Source organism: Alligator mississippiensis, chromosome 2 (assembly GCF_030867095.1).
Source record: "Alligator mississippiensis isolate rAllMis1 chromosome 2, rAllMis1, whole genome shotgun sequence".
Lineage (NCBI taxonomy): Eukaryota > Metazoa > Chordata > Crocodylia > Alligatoridae > Alligator > Alligator mississippiensis.
The window spans coordinates 235,555,163-235,575,831 of NC_081825.1; the positions used below are offsets into that span (position 1 = coordinate 235,555,163).

At 43.7% G+C, this 20,669-nt stretch overlaps 1 protein-coding gene across 4 annotated transcripts in view; it reads left to right on the forward strand.

The window, feature by feature from the left end:
* The window catches only part of RGS6 (regulator of G protein signaling 6), a 600,794-nt gene that overhangs the window by 515,962 nt on the left and 64,163 nt on the right, over positions 1-20,669 (forward strand). For all 4 annotated transcript variants that reach the window (XM_059722918.1, XM_059722920.1, XM_059722921.1 and 1 more), the window contains exons 13-14: positions 1,260-1,370; positions 4,463-4,588. In XM_059722918.1, coding sequence (XP_059578901.1) covers positions 1,260-1,370; positions 4,463-4,588 — 237 coding nt within the window. The remainder of the gene's footprint in view (positions 1-1,259; positions 1,371-4,462; positions 4,589-20,669) is intronic.

Consider the following 20,669-nt stretch of genomic DNA (forward strand, 5'->3'; position numbering starts at 1 on the left):
GTCCAGAGGAGGGCCACTCGCATGATCGGGGTCAGCTGGGCAGGCCTTACGAGGAGAGGCTAAGGGACCTGAACCTGTTCAGCCTCCACAAGAGAAGGCTGAGAGGGGATCTGGTGGCCATTTACAAACTGGTCAGAGGGGACCAGCAGGCATTGGGGGAGTCCCTGTTCCCCCAAGCACTCCCAGGAGTGACTAGAAATAACGGTCACAGGCTGGTAGAGGGGAGATTCAGACTAGATATCAAGAGGCGCTACTTCACTGTCAGGGCAGCTAGGATCTGGAAACAACTTCCAAGAGAAGTGGTGCTGGCTCCTACCCTGGGGGTCTTTAAGAGGAGGTTAGACAAACACCTTGCCAGGGTCGTTTGACCCCAGTACTTTTTCCTGCCATGGCAGGGGGTCCGACTTAATGATCTGCTCAGGTCCCTTCCGACACTACCAACTATGAAAATATGCAACTATGAATGGGCAATTCTTCTGTTGCAAAGAAGTTGGAAAGACACCAGATCCAAATGTTCTTGACACTAGGGATTCCTTTTTGAAATCTATGGCTGTTTATAGATGTTACATTTTTCTAGGTTTAATCCGGACTACAGCCATCACTATATACATGTAGATGTCTGTCATCCAAATTAAAATTGTCTCCAGTCTGAATTAACTAATCCTCATTGAGGAAGGATTAAAGTTAATGCAGACTAGGCCCGTGTGAATTAGACAATTTAAACTGTATTAATTAGCATGTATATATGGCATTGTTTTTAGGAAAAACAGTCCATAGGAACTCAGATAAGCATTGCAAATATCAGTCCCCTCAAGGGAAACTCGGTTGGGTTTCTGAAACACAACAGAGGTTATCAGGCACAAAGTAACACCTTTACAAAGTCAAATGTGTCGACGACGCCTTACTGTGACTAAATATCAGCATCCTAACTAAACCCCCAGCCCTGCCCAAGCACATGGGGCTACTGGTCTGTGAAGAAGGGGGCAAACCCCCTTGATTGCCTATTAACCCTCAAATCAAATTGAAATTTGCTTTGAACTGTGCAATGTGAATCAGTTAACACAGCTTAGAAAACAGTGAGTGCACCTACAAATGGGATCTTTGTTTATCTTTTGAGTCATGTATAGACATTTATACACCGGCAGTGTCAATATTGCCCTTAAAGGATCTAATGGCACCCCCGTGTGTTGTGATACCCTGGTTGAGAATCTCTGCATTAGGTCATAACTGTTCATTTTTCTCTCTCTTTTCTGTCACAGTTTAATAGCTTACTCAGAGCAGTATGTGGAATATGATCCTTTTATAACTCCCGCTGAACCTTCCAATCCTTGGCTAAGTGATGATACTATCTTATGGGACATAGAAATGAGGTAAGACATTGAAATTCCTTGGCTATGTATAATAATTTTAAAGCAATTATTCTATTTTATTGGTACTGCTGTCCCCACATTCCCCTATCGATCGTGTGTATACATGTACATTCAGAAATTATCCATGATTACAAGGAAAAGGGGCTCACACTCTATTTCTCTCCATATTAAATTGTCATATTGAGGTTTAGGCCTTATTTTTAACTCACTTGCTTATGTCAGCTATGTGTAAAAAGGGCAGAAGGTGGGTCACCATTCTCCAGTGCCTTGTGTTTTGGTGAGTCATAAGAATCTTTGGAAAATGCATTTATAGGGCCGCCAAGTCAGGACAGATACATTTTATGCCTGCTTTATTCAGCTGTGGATCACTACAGAAGATGAAACATAGGAGGTCAGAGCCAGTATGTTTATTAGTCATGCTCATAAGAACAGAAGCACCAGCTACTAACACGGCTGGTGATGGCAAGACTGGAATCATTATGTCTGCACACGCCTATCTGCTTCAGGAACACCCTTAAATGGAATAGCACGCTATTCCTATGATAGCCCCTCCTCAGCTCATTTACATGTACTCATCAACCATATTGCTAATTCTCAGTGCAGGTGACTAAGTAGCAGCTGATCTTACTGAGTGAATATTCAGCTGGCATTCCTTAGGCAAAACCAAATCTGTACTGGGAGTGACATTGAGATAAGCAAACATTCAAAAGGAAAGTGACAAAATTCATTCCAACTGTGTTCATTCCCAACTATGACATTTAGCCCCAAGGAATAAATCCCAGGTCTGTCTCCAGAGGACCAATCTATGATGAATCAGTGACTATGGGGAGAAGGAGACTTGGCAGCAAAGCGTCCAAGTCTATAGCAACAAGCACATACAGGGAAGGGGTAATTGATTTGAGTGTTTCATCAAACATATAGGTTACCATCTCCACCAGGCATGGGGATCTGCAATCATTTTCTTAATCTCTACTCCTCTTATCTTCATTTCCTTGTAGATAGTCTGCATTTGTGTTTAATCTTTTCCTTTTTTCTTTTTTCCCCACAAGACTGCATGCCTTTTTCATCTCCTTAACTGGGTTTATATGGAACAAACAGCCATAACCATGGCAAAATGCCCCTGTGGTGTAAACAGAGTTCTAGTGAGCTCCCACTTACAAGGTACCCTGACATCCAATGTTATATTAATACTGTATCTACCCAAGTGTTCAGCATGGTGTCTCATGAAAGACTTACATACTCCTGAGTACTCTGATTTAAACCTGATATCAGGACTTTTGTACACATTTAAAAGAAATGATTGGCCTCTGCTAGGATCCTATGTTACACTGATGAAGATTATTCACTTGGTGATGAAAGTGAAAGGATTTGACTGATGAGAGATGCAGCAATTGTATTTATTCTCTGTTCCAAGAGCACTAACTGTGTCAGCACCTAGTTGCAGTTTGTTTTATAATTAAATGTTCCAGCTACAGACTGTAATGCCTGCAAGACAGTTTCCCAAATTGTGAAACCTGACCTTCAGGTTTTTCCTTCAGGAAAATGAACTTGTTGACACCCATTTTCAATCCCACCACATGCTGGTAAGTTCCCTGTCCATCTGAGAAGTGTTCAGTAACTGTGACATCCCAATTAGTCTGTCATGGCAATCTACGCTTTGGAAAATGCATCTCTAAGTAAAGCAATTCAAGGTAGACCAGAACTTGACTCTTCAGATGTCCGATGGAGCTCATAACATACCACAACTCACTCCAGGCCTTGATATTGTGTTTTAAAACAACATCTTCTTCCCTCAACTTATTTTTTCTTTCTTCATTCTCTGTGCCAAAGTAAAATATAAGCAGGACCATTAATTTAAATTCCTGGGTCTCTCTGACTTCAGCAAGGATACCACTTTCCCTTAGACTCTCTAATTTTAGAGTTCTTTGTGATCATAAATCAAGGCTTGGCCACAATCTAGGTGATAGGCACATAGCTCAAATAGGCATTGCACTCACAAGAACCCCTACCTTTTGCTGTCACTTTTGTGATCACCCATCCTATATTTTAATGGAGGTGTTATATTTGGTGCTAGTCTTGTGGCCACCTTCTTCTCAAAGGTATCAGACCTTTACGCGGTATGGAACATGTATCAATGCAGAGATTGTCTCCTGGAAACCTCACTCTGATTTGCACCTGTCTGTACAGCTTCCTCCTGTTTTTAATTATGCAACTTCTCCATAGTAACTACACAAATTACTTTCATGAAAAAAATAATATTAGGATAGCATTTAGGATAATATTTTCAAAGATGATTAATGATTCAGGGTGTCTGTTTTGGAGTGTCCAACTTGTAACACCATACAAGGGCCTGACCATCAAAGGGTGGTTGCCTTCTTCCATATATCAAGGTTGGCATCCAAAAATTGAGGTACTCAAATATACCTACTCAAATACATCACCTTTAGAAATCTTGGCCATAATGCATTTTCAAGCTGCTCCTAATGCAATTATGCAGCTGAATAGGAGAAGCCAGCACCAAACAGCCAGGCAGTTCTATGTGACTCAACAGCAAATGCTCTGCAGGCCACCCTGCAATCTGTGCACCACAGTTTGATTGTCCTTGTCTTGTATGGTGATTGATAAGTTACCATGAAGCATTTAAGCAGATAAAAAAGTGCCCTTTCAATATCAGCTTTATTTCCCTCTAATGTAGGTGGTCACCATAAACACCTAAATTTTTACATCATATTTAAATGGTGATATATCCTGCATCTATTCAGGGAATTAAATTAGGTGCCCCTTAGGTTTATTCTAACTCCTTGATTCTATGTCTTCCTGCTTCTGCCTAAATACTGATCTGTCATGTACTATCTTATATCACAAGGTTATAGTTCACTCACAGGTTAATAAGTCTGATACTGCAACGTGCCTGATCTTTGGTAGTTCTTTTTCTAGGGTGTTTGTTAGCCCGTAGTTGTGTGGGTTAATGAAAAAATAAATTTTGTGCTGGTGTGGTGAGCTTTCTCCTGTTGATATTCAGTTAAATCAGTTGACAGATTTTGGACATGTGGCTGAAAATAAGCATTCATTTCTATCTCTCCCCTAAACAGCAAAGAACCCAGCCAACAACGAGTGAAAAGATGGGGGTTTTCCATGGATGAGGTGCTGAAAGACCCAGTGGGGCGAGACCAGTTTCTTCGTTTTCTGGAATCAGAATTCAGCTCTGAAAACCTTAGGTAAAACCTCTTGACTTGAGCTGTAACACACCCAGGTATTGGGCCAAATCCAGCAGCCTTGGGTGTGTGTAGATGAAACGAGGACCCTAAATTGAAGCGATGGATTTTAAAAAACACCACTTCAACTTAGGGCCAATTAAGTCTCTGTGTCATACACACACCCTGCTGACTTACCTGCCTCTCTGGAGGGGAGGTGTGGGCGAGCTGCCAGTGGGCAGAGCAAACCCCAAGCTGGGGAGGGTGGGGGGAAAGCTGGTGCTTCTCTCTGCGGCTGCAGTGGCCCCCCCCCCCAGGCAGTACCCACCCGCAGGCACCCGGCTCAAGTGGTCCCGGGGGGCACCGCAGCTGTGGAGGGAAGCACCCAGCCCCTGCACAGTTCAGGCATGCAGGCAAGCTCTGGGAGAGAAGGAAAGATCAGGCTCGCCACTTTTCTTGGGCAGAGCCTGCTTTCCCGGGCTGCTGCCAGGCTGCCTGCAGGGCTTCCTGCAGAGCTCTGAGCTGCACGGAGCCTGGTGCTTCACTCCACAGCTGTAGGGGAAGCAAACTAAAACTTCTTGGAGGAGTTTTAGTTTGCTGCCCCCAAGTCATGTAACAGGGCAGGTCTGTGACCTTGGCAGTGGCAGCACAGGAGACAGCGCTGGCTGCCTTGGTGCTGATACCAGCAGCATAGCTAGCTGCAGCAGTGGCTGTTTTTATATGCCCCTGCTTCCAAAGGTGCTGCTACCTAGGTCACCCCCTTCCAATTACGGTACTGATTTCAGGTCGCTGCTCTAAAATATGGAAACACCAGAAGTTCTCAAAGAAGAGGTCTTCAGAATTTTACAGGAGCAAAACAGCAATTCTTTCCCCAGGCTCGGTCTGGGAAACAACTGAAACATTCTGGCTAAAAATTAACTTAAGTATGAGACACAGAACAGGCATAAGAAATTTCAACCTGAATGGCTAAAGTCTGACAAAGTTATCAGCAACAGAAAATAGTTTCATAATGGGAATCATCTTAATAACAGGCAGTGCTACCAAACCCTCACTTATAATTTCATATCCTTTTTTTGAAACAAAATGTGTTTAAAATCTAATGAATCCAAAATGAAAAGCAGCCTGGCTGGTGCCTTATACAGCCACCCGTCTCCTGCCTGTGTGTTTGTATCCACATAATATGCGATCTCTTATCTGTGACATTGTGCCCTGGCTTGTCATCATTTCTGGTGAAGTTCAGGGTCAGATTCACCTTTTGTGTCTATAGCTAACACCTAAAACAAATCTGCCATAAGTTTCCTGTGGATTTACTACATGAATCCAAGAGAGAAGAGATTGTAATTAGAAAAAGTAAGGATTTGCTTATTCCTATGTTAAACCTACTGGCAATAAGGAGGGAAATGATCAGTCTGCAAAAGTGCATCTCAGTTTATTGGGGTTTTAGCAAAATGTATTTTTAAGATTTCCTTAATTTTAAAAGATTGAATAATTCATAGAGTATAACATATGATTCAACAACTCCTATACAGTACACTGTCATCCAATAATTTTCATGGAGACTGATATTCAAACCTATTCCCCAATTAATTCAAATTATATAGTTTCCAATAACTTATTCTCATCAAAAAATTTCCCATGGCATGTATGGAAAAAGAGTATATGGGAAGAACACCTTCTAAAATATACTTTAAAGGCCTGTTTTTGTTTCCTACGCATGTTAGCCATATTTTGATTATTTCATACATGGTCTGCATAGGAAATAAAAATTTCCAATATGTGGCTAATTTATGCACTCCTTGAAAAAAATCCCTATCAGTTTCCTTCCACTATTGTTTTTATTTTCATGCTACTGCATTATGGGTAATTTAAACCACAACAGCAAAAGTTAGGGAACACTAATGGTTAAAGCATAAAAATCAGGACATTTAAGATTAAATTTGTTGAGTAGGGGTCTCCAGAAAGTGTGTAATGATCTCACTCACTAACTGAAGTTCAGTAGCTGTTTAAGGGAGAGAGGGAAAGGGTAAGAGTTGAACTGAACATCTGTTTTTATATGAAAATTTAATATAACTTGAGTATAAGCTTCTACGGGTTAAATTTGCATTTTTGAAGTTCCTGGAGTGAGCAAATGGATTTCTAATGCCACCAAATCTGTAGTGTTCAGTGAAAGGAGACAATTGTGCACATTCCAAATTTATCAACATTTGGCAGTCTTTGTACAGTGGCCAAGAATTGATGGGCACAGAGACAGTATCACTTTCTCCCCCTCATGGAGATAGTCCTCATCTTAGAATAGGCTTAGGGTACATTGGCAGGGCAGTATTTGGGAGTATGTGCTGAAAGTGTAATACTTGTTTTGTTGATGAGAGAGGATCAAATTGGGCCAGATTCCTAGCAGTATTAAAGTGATATAACTTTTTAATCAGTGGGATTACTGCAGTTTACACCAGATTAGAATCTGATCCAGCATTTCCAGGGTCTTTTGTCGTGTGTGTGTGTGTGTGTGTGTGTAGGTGTGCATTTGTGGAGAGTGAACTCCAAGAATGAAATGCATGCAAAAATTGTTCAAACAAGTTACTTTTTACAACAATGTGCTCAGGGCCAGATTAATGCATAGGCAAACTAGACACATGCCTAGGGCCCTAAGTGAAGAAGGTGCCCAGTTGTGCTTATTTTACATATCACAATTATTGACTGAAAAAAGTAGGAGCCCACGAGTTTGTTTGCCTAGGGCCCACTAAAGGGTTAATCCAGCCTTGACTCTGCTAGTGTGTAAAAATCTGAAAGTGAGATTCAAATTCACTGGAAAATGACTTTAAACTACGTTGAAACAGACTAACTTCTTTAATTGTTTAGGGAGAAATCTAAAAAGTGTGCTAACAACAGAAACAAAAAACATATATATTCTTTTACTTTTAATATTCTGGGGAGCTACAACTAAGAAAATTATATAAAATTATCTTTAACCCAAACATGTTCCTTTAATAATTGCTGAGCTTTTACACATTCCCTTCACTTAAGCATATCTGTGTTCTTTGTTCTGGCAATTAAGCTGTAACTATAAAACCTCAGTTAAAACTTCTCTATTTAAATATGGTGCATTCTACAGATTACTTTTATTAATTACATTTGGCTTGGACTGATGCAGGGCAGAAGGTTTTGCCTCTGGCTGATGTTCATACGCTCATCCTATTCAAATGAATCCAGAGGGTGTTGTAATTAGAAATCAAGTCATTACCTTTCTCTGTCACTGCCAGCCAGTTCTAATGCCAATATCTATTCTCTTTAACCTTAAGGTAGAGTGTGTTTACAGGCTAAGAAGTAATGGAGGCCTGTGAGGTAGAGCAATTCTAAAGACTGGCGCCTGCAGGAACAGAAGGGAATTTCTGTAGGCTGGTATGAATTAAGGCTCACTAGGGAGGCCATGATTTCACTGCTGCAGCATCCTTCACAAACAGCCAGCTTAAAAAATATAAAAACACTTGACGATGAGGTTTCAGTGCTGCAAAGAATGTGGCACACTTTCCCCCTCCTCCTTTGATTTTGCTTTCTTTTAAATAATTTTCTTTAATACTTTGCTCTTTTTGACATACAAAATGCGTTGTATGGGACCTAAAGAAGGCCACCAGGGCCACATCAAATGAGCATGACTGTGTGGTATGTGGCACGTATGGCACATTCAGCTGTCCTCTGCACTGCAAAGGAGCAGCACAGGGGGTTGGGGGAGGGGTTTGACCCCTGGCTATCCAGGGGTCAAAAAAACCCTCCCGAAAAAAAGGCAGAGTGGCATCCACGGGGGCAGCATGCGCTGCTCAAAACCCGAACCTGGCCAGCCAGAGCTGCACTGTGACTGCTGGCCAGGCTTCAAGCGGCAGGATCACTGCTGCTGAAGCTCCGGGAGGTCCCCAGGCCCCAAGTAAGGCTGCTGGGGCCAGCCCAGTGCTGGCCTCAGCCTCTCCTACCCCACCCGAGGTAACCTGCTGTACACCAGAGCACACGTGGAACAGGTATTTCCCAGGGACAACTAGTGGCGTTATACCTTGTGCCACCATTAGTTGTCTCCAGAGAACTAAACATCCACGCTCGTTTGGACATGGTCCCCAAGTTGAACAGAGTTAAACAACACAGACTAGGCCATGACTTCACATAAGGGTCTAGTCATACAGGATAGTGACTCCAATGAAACTCCATAAAGGCACTGAGGTTAATTAGCTGCTGAGTGGGCCACAGACAAAAGCAAACAGAGAAATAAGGTAACGAATATTCACAAGGAAAAAGTAGAAATAGGATTGGCTTACCAATAATGTTAAAAAATACAAGGCAGGTGTTCTAGAAACCAGGAGGTGCAAAGAGTGGTTCTCATCCCCAGAATGCTGGGATTTTGGGGGGAGATGGAGAGAAGGGCAATGCTAGAGGCTTAAAACAAATGAGCAACCAACATCACTATACCTCACAGCAGAGGTCTTAGAAGTTGGAAAGAGCTTCCTTAGGATGCAAGTTTATTTAATTCTAAATTTTTTAAGAAAATTTCTAGTAGCCGCCTTTCTTTAGAGACTCTTCTCAACCAATAGCTATTAACCACAAATTGCAATGGGGCCATATTCTTTTTCTGGCACATGGATACAGCCCTGATAGTGATTATACAGGCACATCAAAAGCAGAATAGAGCCATATGTCTTTAAGTGACCAACCTGAGTTTTCCAGTATTCACCTGATTGTATGTTTAAATGGCATGATGCAGAACCATGCAGAGGTACCCAAGTTTGCTCAGCTGCTGGATGCAGGACAGCCACATTAACATGGTGGTCTGCTGAGGAGCAGGGCAATTGAGCCTAGTGAGCACCCTGATAATGTAGGTTTACTGCTTCCAGTACCCCAGCTCCCCCCATGCAGCTCTAGCTTAGGTATCTCTGCACAGTATTGCCTTGTACCTTGGAGACATGGAATCTACCAGCACTGCAACTGAAGAGAGTCCATGAAATGTGCCCTAAACTGACATGTTTTTACATAGTACAATATTACATTCATGAATAAAATATTCAATATTGAAATAAGGCAAATGAGGCTAAAATCTACCCTCTACTACACAGATATAACCCGTTTTACTACTCTGACTTCGGTGGGGTTACCCCACACCTTTGTAACTGAACGCAAAATTGATCTTTGCCCTGTGGCTTCAGCGGAGCTCTGCTGGTGATAGCAGAGGGCTGGATTCAGTGACCTACACAGACACATCCATTCCTATGTTTTGTGTTCCAGAAAACTGAACTGTCAGGCCCGCTACACTCCTGGCTTTGCTTGAACCCTCTTTATTATCTAGTCATTGGATGGTATTTATTTATGTTAGAGCAGGAAAATCAATTAGTTCTTTTTTTCTCTCCGTTGTTATTACTCTTATTCTTTCACACTCTTTCATCTCGCTGTCACTACCTTTCATTTACAGTCTGTTTTGCTTCCTTTGGCTTTGGAAGCTTACAGAAACACAACAGACAAAATGCCAAGCTTCAATTTAAAAAAAAAGAAAGAAAGAAATAGGCCAAAGAGAGCCGCGTACATTTTTTATGAGCTGGATGTCTCTTGAGACCATCAAGATTGCTGAGATGTTCCTCTAACTGGAAGATTGATTTTTTCTCCAGCTTCAAAGACTGTCAGTTGTAAAGAGAAACAGCTAAAAAGGAGCATGGGAAATACTGACCTTACCCAAGGGGAAGGGAACCTGCACACCTGCTTGCAGATCTAAGGGGATGGCCCATCAAATATTATATGGATATACATTATGAAGCTTGCAAACTGCAAAACCAGTTGTTTTGTGTGTAGCCATAGGAATCTGTATACTGGTGTAAAATTAGTTGGAAGACATTTTTATTTTCAAATCATTTTCTTTATTGTAGAAAAACCCTACATTAAAACTTTTTGGATAGAAACTTTAAAAAAAAAAAATTTCTCATGAAAAATCAGAAATTAAGAAAAGCAAAAAAAAAAAAAAGTTCTGTACAAAAGTTACTTGAAAACCCTTTTTTAGTCCCCCCAAAAAAGTATTCAAATATAAACTTCCAGGCAGCTCTGGCTGGAAGTCACCAAAATACTATGATTATTTGTTAAATTTATAGTGGAGCTGTACTGCTGTCTTAGTTGTTCTAGACTGCATGTTCAGTTTATTACTGGGATGGTTAAACTCATTGTCCAGCTTTATGAGCAATGATATTCTGAAAATCTAAAACTACACCGGCACTGAAATGCTTTCACGTCCAACAGTCATTTCTTTAGGCTCCTTCTGGCCACAAGAGGGCACAGAAACTCTATGTTTGCACAACACAAGGCACAGAAAAAACCCTCTGTGCAGTTCAGCAGAAAGAATTAAAGCAGGAATCATATTTATGGTCTCTTTGCCAGGATAGGAAATTGTAAGTAAACATTCAGGAGGCTGGAATCAAAGCTCAGCTTCTTTCTGTACAACCTGTTATCCTTGAATGTGTCCATATGTTACACCCTGACTTTCTGACTGACAGTAAATGTAGAAAACACGGTAACTCAGAGCTCCAATATGGAACTGGAGATAGGCCTGTTGAAAGTCTCTGGGTTAAGATTAGAGGGAAGAGCAACAAGGATGATGTCGTGATGAGGGTCTGCTATAGACTACCAGACCAGGAGCAAGTGGTGGATGAGACTTTCTTCAAACAGCTAGTGGAAGTTTCCCCATCACAGGCCCTGGTTCTCATGGGGGACTTCAACCACCCAGACATCTACTGGGAAGATAATACAGCACCGCACAGGCAAAGCAGGAATTTTTTGGAGAGTGTTGGGGACAACTGCCTGGTGCAGGTGCCAGAGCGGACAACTAAGGGCCGTGCTCTTCTTGACCTGCTGCTCACAAACAGGGAAGAATTGGTGGGGAATGTACTAGTAGATAGCAACTTGGGCAGCAGTGACCATGAGATGATTGAGTTCAGGATCCTGAGGAAAGGAAGGATGGAGAGCAGCAGAGTAAGGACCCCGGACTTTTACTCTGCTTTTCAAAGTCAGAAAAGCAGGCTTCGACTCGCTCAGGGAACTCATGGGCAGGATCCCCTGGGAAGCCAGACTGAGGGGGAGAGGAGTCTAGGAGAGCTGGCTGTACTTTAAACAAGTCTTACTGAGAATGCAGGAAGAAACCATCCCGATGTGCAGGAAGATTGGCAAGTATGGTAGAAGACTAGCTCGGCTTAGCAGGGAACTCTTCAATAAATGAAATCACAAAAAGGAAATTTATAAGAAGTGGAAACTTGGACAAATAACTAGGGACGAACATAAAAGCATTGCTCGGGCATGCAGGGATGAAGTCAGGAAGGCCAAAGCACAACTGGAGTTGCAGCTAGCACGGGATATGAAGGGTAACAAAAATAACAAGAACACCTGACAGCACAGTTTGGGATGGAGGTGAGCAGCCAACAGTGGCAAAAGAACAGGTTAACTACTATTTAGAAAAGCTAGACATGTACAATTCCATGGGGCTGGATGGGATGCACCTGAGGGTACTGAGGAAGTTGGCTGATGCGACTGCAATGCCATTAGTCATCATTGAAAACTCATGGTGATTAGGAGAGGTCCTGGATGGTTGGAAAAGGGCAAACATAGGGCCAATATTTAAGAAAGGGAAAAAGGGGGATCCAGGCAACTACAGGCCAGTCAGCCTCACCTCAGTCCCAGTAAAAATAATGGAGCCAAATCCTCAAGGAATCTATTTCTAAGCACTTGGAAGAGAAGAAGGTGATTAGGAACAGTCAGCATGGATTCACCAAGAGTAAGTCATGCCTGACCAACCTGATCGCCTTCTACGATGAGGTGATTAACTCTGTGGATGTGAGGAGACTGGTGGATGTGTTATACCTTGATTTTACCAAGGCTTTTGATACTGTCTCCCGTGACATTCTACCAAGCAAGCTAAGGAGCCTACAGGCTGGATGAATGGGCTGTAAGAGGGATAGAAAACTTGCTAGAGGACCGGGCTCAGAGGGTAATAATCAATGGTTCAATGTCTAAGTGCCAGCCAGTATCAAGTGGAGAGCCCCAGGGGTTGGTCCTGGGACCAGTTTTGTTCAATGTCTTCATCAGTGATGTAGAAGATAGCATAGAGTGCACCCTCAGTAAGTTTGCAGATGACACCAAGCTGCGGAGAGTAGTAGAGTTGCTGGGGGGTAGGTCTAGGATTCAGAGTGACCTAGACAACATGGATGATTGGGCCAAAAGAAATCTCATGAAGTTCAACAAGGATAAGTGTAAAGTCCTGCACTTAGGACGGAACAATCCCATGCACCGGTACAGGCTGGGGGCTGACTGGCTGGGCAGCAGCTCTGCAGAAAAGGACCTGGGTGTTACAGTGGACAATGTATATGAGCCAATAGTGTGCCTTTGTTGCCAAAAAAGCTAATGTCATACTGGGCTGCATTGGTAGGTGTGTTGCCAGTAGGTCAAGGGAACTGATTATTCCCCTCTATTCAGCACTGGTGAGGCCACATCTGGAGTACTGTTTTCAGTTTTGGGCCTCCTGCTACAGAAAGGATGTGGACAAATTGGAGAGAGTCAAGCAGAGGACAACAAAAATGGTTTGGGGGCTGGGGGACATGACTTATGAGAACAGACTGAGGGAACTGGGCTTATTTAGTCTAGAAAAGAGGAGACTGAGAGTGTATTTAATAGCAGCGTTCAGCTACCTGAATGGGGATTCAAAAGAGGATGGAGCTAGACTGTTCTCAGCGGTGACAGATGACAGAACAAGGAGCAATGGCCTCAAGTTGCAGCAAGGGAAGTTAGGTTACATTTTATGGAGAATTTTCTTACTAGGAGGGTAGTAAAACACTGGAACAGGTTACCCAGAGAGGTGATGGAATCTCCATCCTTGAAGGTTTTTAAGACCTGGCTAGACAAAGCTTTGGCTGGGATGATCTAGTTGTGGATGGTCGTGCTTTGAGCAGGGGGTCAGACTAAATGACCTCCTGAGGCCGCTTCCATAGATAATTTTCTATGATTCTAACTTTATTTATTTGCAATATGGCAGGTGTCTTGCAAACAAGTAAGAAAGTACTGTTTCCTGTCCCAAAGATCTGAAACAAAGGAATGAAAGAGGCTTCCAGTTGGAAGCTGAGGGAGATAATATAGGCAAGAAGAGCAGAGGTTGCAGTGGTAAAAGACCAGCCCCTCAGCTTGGAGAGAGGAATGTGGCACCTCCTGCCAGTTGAACAACCTAAGGGATGCTCTAAACTGGCTGCTGTGGTTTATTTGGAATTGCTATGTCAGCTGAAGATTAGCACTCCATCCTGCCTTGCCACACATCCCTGCAGCTCTATTCCTCCAGCACCTTTCCTTTAGGGCAGCTTTCTGTTGCCTTAGCAGTACACCATTGGATGAAGCCAAGAATCTAACTCTAAAATCACGTAATTCCTTTGGCATCCCATGTGCATTAAACTAACAGTGATGTGTGTATATTATTTTTCTCCCCACTTCATCACTGATCATGTCTAAGGTATTTTTAAGAGATTGAAAGGAGAGGGCATGGGAGTGTGAAAGCTGGAGGATAGGAGAGGGGGTATAGGCAGCTAGAGAGGTAAATAGCTTTGGAAAAAAGAGAGAGGATTATTATCACTTTGCAGATTTTGAAAGCTAATTAGTGTCTACTGCTCCAGTGTCAACCCAGGAGGTGCTACTTCTTGCTCTTGGAAGGGGACATAAAAAAATTATCATCTAACTTTATGGAACCCCTTCCTCTTCCTCTTCCTCTCTGCCTCTCAGAGACAACCTAACCTTGAAGAGTTCCCAGCACTTCTATGCCAGCAGGCATCTCATTATGAAGGAGCTACAGAGGCATCCAAGTGGAAGAGAGCTACGTGTGTCCACTGAAGTACTGGTGTTACTCCATGACACAAGGATTCTTTTGTGGCTCTCTAACCTTTATGGGCCAACTGCTGCATTTGACAGAAGCTTAGTACAGGGTGGCAAGTCTGAGGCTGTCTAACCTCTGCAAAGGATTCAGGACAATAGTGGACTAATGTAGCTTGGGGGCCTAACATATTATTTAACAAGGATTTAGGCAGAACCATTCAGGTTCCTCTCCTGCTCTCCTTAGGGTTGCACAGACGGGAATGGGTTGCCAACAATGGGAAGTTACTCTTTCATCCTATGCCTGTTCTGGCAGTGCTACAGGTGGCTAGCAAGAGGGCTGTTAAATTGGAAAAAAGAACAATAGTTGCATGGTGCTCCTGGCTCCTACCAGGTCTGCTCTGGGGGTAGCAGACAAAGTCCTGGGGGCCTGTATATGGAAGCAGTGCCTTTTGAAACCTCTGTGCAATGGTGAGGCTTCACATCAGTTTTTACAAATTGAAAGATGCAGCCAAGGGAACATAATTTCAATTAACAATCATCGAACACTTAAGTGTAGTCACATTTTCGCACCAAAAACTGCCCAAGGGACCCAGACTGGACCCAATTGTTTTAGATAACAATGTCTTCAGGGCTTCAAGAGCAGATATACTAGGAATAAATTAATGCATATAAAAGAGCATCTGCACTGGATTCAGTAGAATAGCTCCTGTAGCACTGTTGGCACAGGTCTAGCCTGGGAATCTAACCTATAGGCACTCCCACTTTCTAGGGGTGTGTGAAGTGGGCCCTATTCGATTTGGATTTGGATTCAGCCCGAATCAGGGACAGTGATTCGATTCATTGATTCAGATCACTGTCCCTGATTCAATTCGGCTGAATACAAATCTGAAGATTCGATGCTGATTCAAAGAATCAGTGATTCGACCATAGACACAGCTTTAAAAGTTTTTTCTACATACCTCAAGGTACCAGCGTGGCTTGTGAACACTGCAATGCTGGGGCAGATGGAGTGTCCCACAGGAGTGCAAGGGGGTCCTCCAAGTGTTTGGCAGCAAACCCAGAAGTGGACTGGAAGTACTTCCGGTCCACTTCTGGGTCTGCAGGGGAGCCCCCTGCACCCCCCTGACTTGGCAAGTGGCCACGGGGGGACCCCAGGTGCCCCACCCAGACCCAGGAGGCACCAGTTGCCAAGCTGGGGGGGCCCCCAGCATGCTTTCCAGCAGACCCAAAAGTGGACCGAAAGTGCTTCTGGTCCACTTCCGGGTCTGCTGCCGAGCACGCTGGGGAACCCCCTGTGCTCCTGTGGGATGCTCCATGCACCCCAGCACCGCAGCATTCATGAGCTGCCTGCTACCTAGAGGTATGTAGAAAAAACATTTAAAGCTGTGTCTACGTCCGAATTTACAAATCTTTCCGAATCTCTCCGAAACACTTCAGAGGGTTCCAATTCGATTCGGAGAGATTAAAGGGTCCTCTGATTTGATTCAGATTCAAAGATTCAGCCACTGAATCGGGCTGAATCTCTGCCGAATCAAATCAGGGACCGAAGTTTCGCACTTTCTGCCATTGCCTTATCTTTTAGATGTCAGCTGTAGAGTTTAGCCCTAAAGCCCTTTCTCACACTCCCATTCAGCCTCAGGAAGAACTTCCAGCCTGAGTCCTGGGCTTGCATCACTCTCAATAAGAAGAGATTTTTGGTGGTGGGTTGTTTGGGGGTTTTTTGGCTTTCATTGACTTTCATTGTAAGTCACTGATGAAAGGTACAGACGGAAGAGGAAGATGACACTTTTACACTATTATCATCACAACTGCACTTTCACAGGAGTCTCCTGAAGAATGTATGTGTGTAGAAAACATCGTGCTGAATCATGTGTTTGCCCTGAAGCATCAGCTACTCTGGAATGTCTAATATCTTTTCTCCTCTCTTGTTCCAGAGTTGTACCTGTCTTCATCTTCCCATATTATTATTGTATCTGAAAATGGAAGATGAATTATTTTGATTAATCAAAAGAGCCACGTTTAAAAATAGAAATTAGATTGTACCTTTGTGAGGTCTGTATGTGTGCGTGTGTGTGCACATCAGCATGTGTATGTGTATGTATGTCTGTGATAGATGGGGGTGAAATTTAATAATTGTATAAAATAATCTGCCAAAATGCAGAACATCCAGACAAACTCAGCTGACTTCTTAAAAGAAGCAAAAGGAAATGAGGGCATACGGCCTCAATCCCATACATTCCCCAACCCCAAGAAAAAAAAATCTCATTATTTTATTTCATTTTATAAAACTGAGATACAGCAGTGAACCCTGCTGTGATCCAACTTAGAGGTCATTGATGAAATGGTCTCTGTGCAGTCCCAGGTGCCTTTTGCTGACAACAGGCCATGGAGTATGAATGACTGCATCTGTGTATAAAAGAATATATATAAATACTCAGTGTGAGTTGGGGTTGCAGAATTAGGCCTTGTATGTACTATCGTGCTGCAAATGCCACAGCAGACAGTGACAAAGGGCAGACAGCCACTTCATGTGAATTAGTCTAGGATAATAAGTCCAACTTAGACAGATTCCTCCGAATACCATCCCCAACAATAGCCAGGCAGAACAAAAACAGAACAAGAAAGCTGGTGCTGTTGTTGACTTGCCCCTTTTACCCTTCCTTTCCTTTGTCCATGACTGTCAATGCCTGTAACCTCCAGCTCCTTGTCTGCTGAATATTACCCAGCCGGCCTTCTATTTGTTTGTTTGACCTCAGATTCCTTACTTCTCTGTTTCTGTATTTTCTACCCTTTCTGTGGTGTGGGCTGTTCCTTTTGCAGGTCTATATTATGCACTGTTTGCCCCTGTGACCAGTGTGTGCTATATGAAAGGAGAATACATCACAGAGTAGTTTGCTTTTTCTTTATGGCTATACCTTCTTTTTCTGAGGCTGAGCTCCCCTTGCAATATCTGGCATCCTCTAAGTGCAGTGACCCTACAACTCTGCCATGTGCCATTTTTCCCAAGTGTTCCTATGTATCTTGCAAGTGCATAACCATAAACTGAGCCATTTTCCTTGTTCCCTGTCTTTTTTTACCTAGTATTCAGAACCTCAAAGAATGTCTGTGGACAGTAAGAAAAGAGGTCTTTCTTTAGGGAACCTGTTAATAATCTAACCTGCCACCCACATTACACCTGACAAAATGCTTTCCTAGAGGTGGTGGTAGTGGTGGGGGATCTTTATTTCAAAAGTAAACTATTTGGCCAGTTGTGAACCCCTCTTTTCAGAAACAGAGTAACAGCTATGAGGGCATAGGTACTCTGCAGTAACTGCTCACGTAGATACTCTTATCCCATGGGGTACTTGAGATAGATAGCTCTCTCTACATCCCCTGAGGGGTAGGCTACTTTCTATTTACTGTCAGTAAGAGAGTGCACACAGGCAGTTGCCATGGAGTAGCTGATACTCTGTAAGGTCACATGCTAGCTTCCCTAGTCTTATTCGTTCACAGGTAACCTCTGGCTTTTGGTTTCCTAGTGTGAGGCATGGATTGTGCTCTTGTCCACTAGGGCTGTGCAAAGCTTCAGTACCTGATTCAATTCAGCAGAGATTTGACCCAATTCAGTGGCCAAATCTCCGAATCCGAATCAAATCAGAGGATCCTTTAATCTCTCCAAATCAAATCAGAACCCTCCTAATTGATTCGGACAGATTTGGAAAGATTTGGCAATTTGGATGTAGAGCTTTAAATCTTTTTTTCTACATACCTCTAGGCTGCAGGTGGCTCATGAATGCTGCGATGCTGGGGTGCATGAAGTATCCCACAGAAGCGCAGGGGGCTCCCCAGCACGCTTGGCAGCAGAAGCACTTCCGGTCCACTTCTGGGTCCGCCGAATCAAATCAAATCACTGTCCCTGATTTGGGCCAAATCCGAATCAACTAGGGACCCCTTCACACACCCCTATTGTCCACTAATGGTTCATTAATTTAATTTTGGCACTGTAAGTGTGATACAAGAAAGTCAAGAGAAGGCATATCTACATTGGCTCTGAGACAGGGTCATCTCAGCAGCAATGGAAGGGGGCACCTCCAAGCATCCTCGGTATCTCAGTTCCAGGTCTAGAGCACACAGAGCAAGCCAGTGGACAATGCTTATTTTACATTGGGAGTTTTGAGTATAGCACAGAGCCAGTACAGACATGCCCAAAGAGATCACAGAAAAACTGATATAATGAGGCTCCATACTTATACTCCCTTAACAGCACCTATCTCAAGTGCTGGTCAATTTAAAAGTCAAAAGAGATTTGCCTATCTATTAATGCAGCAAATTATGAGTAGGATTTGAATGTAAAGTATGTTCCTTCAGCATGTTACCTCATCAATGCATCATACAGTCATAGTTTCATAGTTTCATAGTTGATAGGGTCAGAAGGGGCCTGAGCAGATCATCAAGTCCGACCCCCTGCCATGGCAGGAAAGAGTACTGGGGTCAAACAACCCCGGCGAGGTGTTCATCCAGCCTCCTTTTAAAGACCCCCAGGATAGGAGCCAGCACCACTTCTCTTGGAAGATGGTTCCTGATCCTAGCCACCCTGACAGTGAAGTAGCGCCTCCTGATGTCTAGCCTGAATCTCCCCTCCACCAGCTTGTGACCGTTATTTCTTGTCACTCCTGGTAGTGCTCAGGGGAACAGGGACTCCCCCAATGCCTGCTGGTCCCCCCCGACCAGTTTGTAAACAGCCACTAGATCCCCCCTCAGCCTTCTCTTGTGGAGGCTGAATAGGTTCAGGTCCCGTAGCCTCTCCTCATAGAGCCTGCCCTGCTGACCCCTGATCATGCGAGTGGCCCTCCTCTGGACCTTCTCCATGTTGTCCACATCCCTCCTGACGTGCAGCGCCCAAAACTGGATGCAGTACTCCAACTGCAGCCTGACCAGTGTCGCATAGAGGGGGAGGATCACCTCCTTGGACCTGCTTGAGATGCAACTGTAGATGCATGACAAGGTATGGTTGGCCTTCCTGACCGCGTCCCCACACTGTTGGCCCATGGTCATTTTGGCATCAATAATGATTCCAAGATCCTCTTCTGCCTCTGCACTGATGAGAAGGGAGCTCCCCAGCCTGCAGGTATGCTGCTGGTTCTTCCTCCCCAGGTGCAGCACCTTGCACTTGTCAGTGTTGAAACCCATCCTGTTCTCATCTGCCCACCCCTGTAACCTGTCTAGGTCCGATTGCAGCCTATTCCTCCCTTCTAGCATGCCCACTTCTCCCCACATCTTAGTGTTGTCTGCGAATTTGAACAGGGTGCTTTTTACCCCCTCGTCCAAGTCACTGATGAAGATGTTGAACAGTGTGGGCCCAAGGACCGAGTCCTGCAGAACCCCACTGCCCACATCCCTTCAGGTCGAATAAGACCCGTCCACCACCACTCTCTAGGTGTGGCCCTCCAGCTAATTAGTGACCCATCCGATTGTGTAAGTATTGACACCGCAGTCTCCTAGTTTTTTAATGAGACTGGGGTGAGAGACAGTGTCGAAGGCCTTCCTAAAGTCCAGAAAGACAGTCAGAAGGCAATAGATAGAATCATACAATCATAGAAAATTAGAGTTGGAAGGGACCTCAGAAGGTCATCTAGTCCAACCCACTACTCGAGGCACGACCATCCCCAACTAGATTATCTCAGCCAAAGCTTTGTCTAGCCGGGTCTTAAATTCTACAACCCTGACTCACACTGAGTATTTTTACACATTCTTTTATAAACAGATGCACTCCTTCACACTCCATGGCCTGTTGTCAGCAAAAAGCACTTAGGACTGCACAGAGACAATTTTGTCAATGACCTCTAAGTTGGATCATAGCAGGGTTCACTGCTGCATCTCAGTTTTATAAAATTAAATAAAATAATGAGTTTGTATTAGATATTAAGAAGAATTTCTCTTTAGAAGGGAGACTCCACAACCTTCCTGGGTAACCTGTTCCATTGTTTTACTAGCCTTCTGGTGAGAAAAGTCTTCCTAATATCTAACCTAACTTCCCTTGCTGCAGCTTGAAACCGTTGTTCCTTTTCCTGTTATCAGGCACCACTGAGAACAGTCTATCTCCATCCTATTTTGAACCCCACTTCAGGTATTGGAAGGCTGTTATTAAATCCCCTCCACATCTCCTATTCTCTAAACTAAACAAGCCTGGTTCCCTCAGTCTTTCCTCATAAGTCATGTGCCACCAGCCCCTTCACCATTTTTGTTGTCCTCTGATGGACTCCCTCCAGTT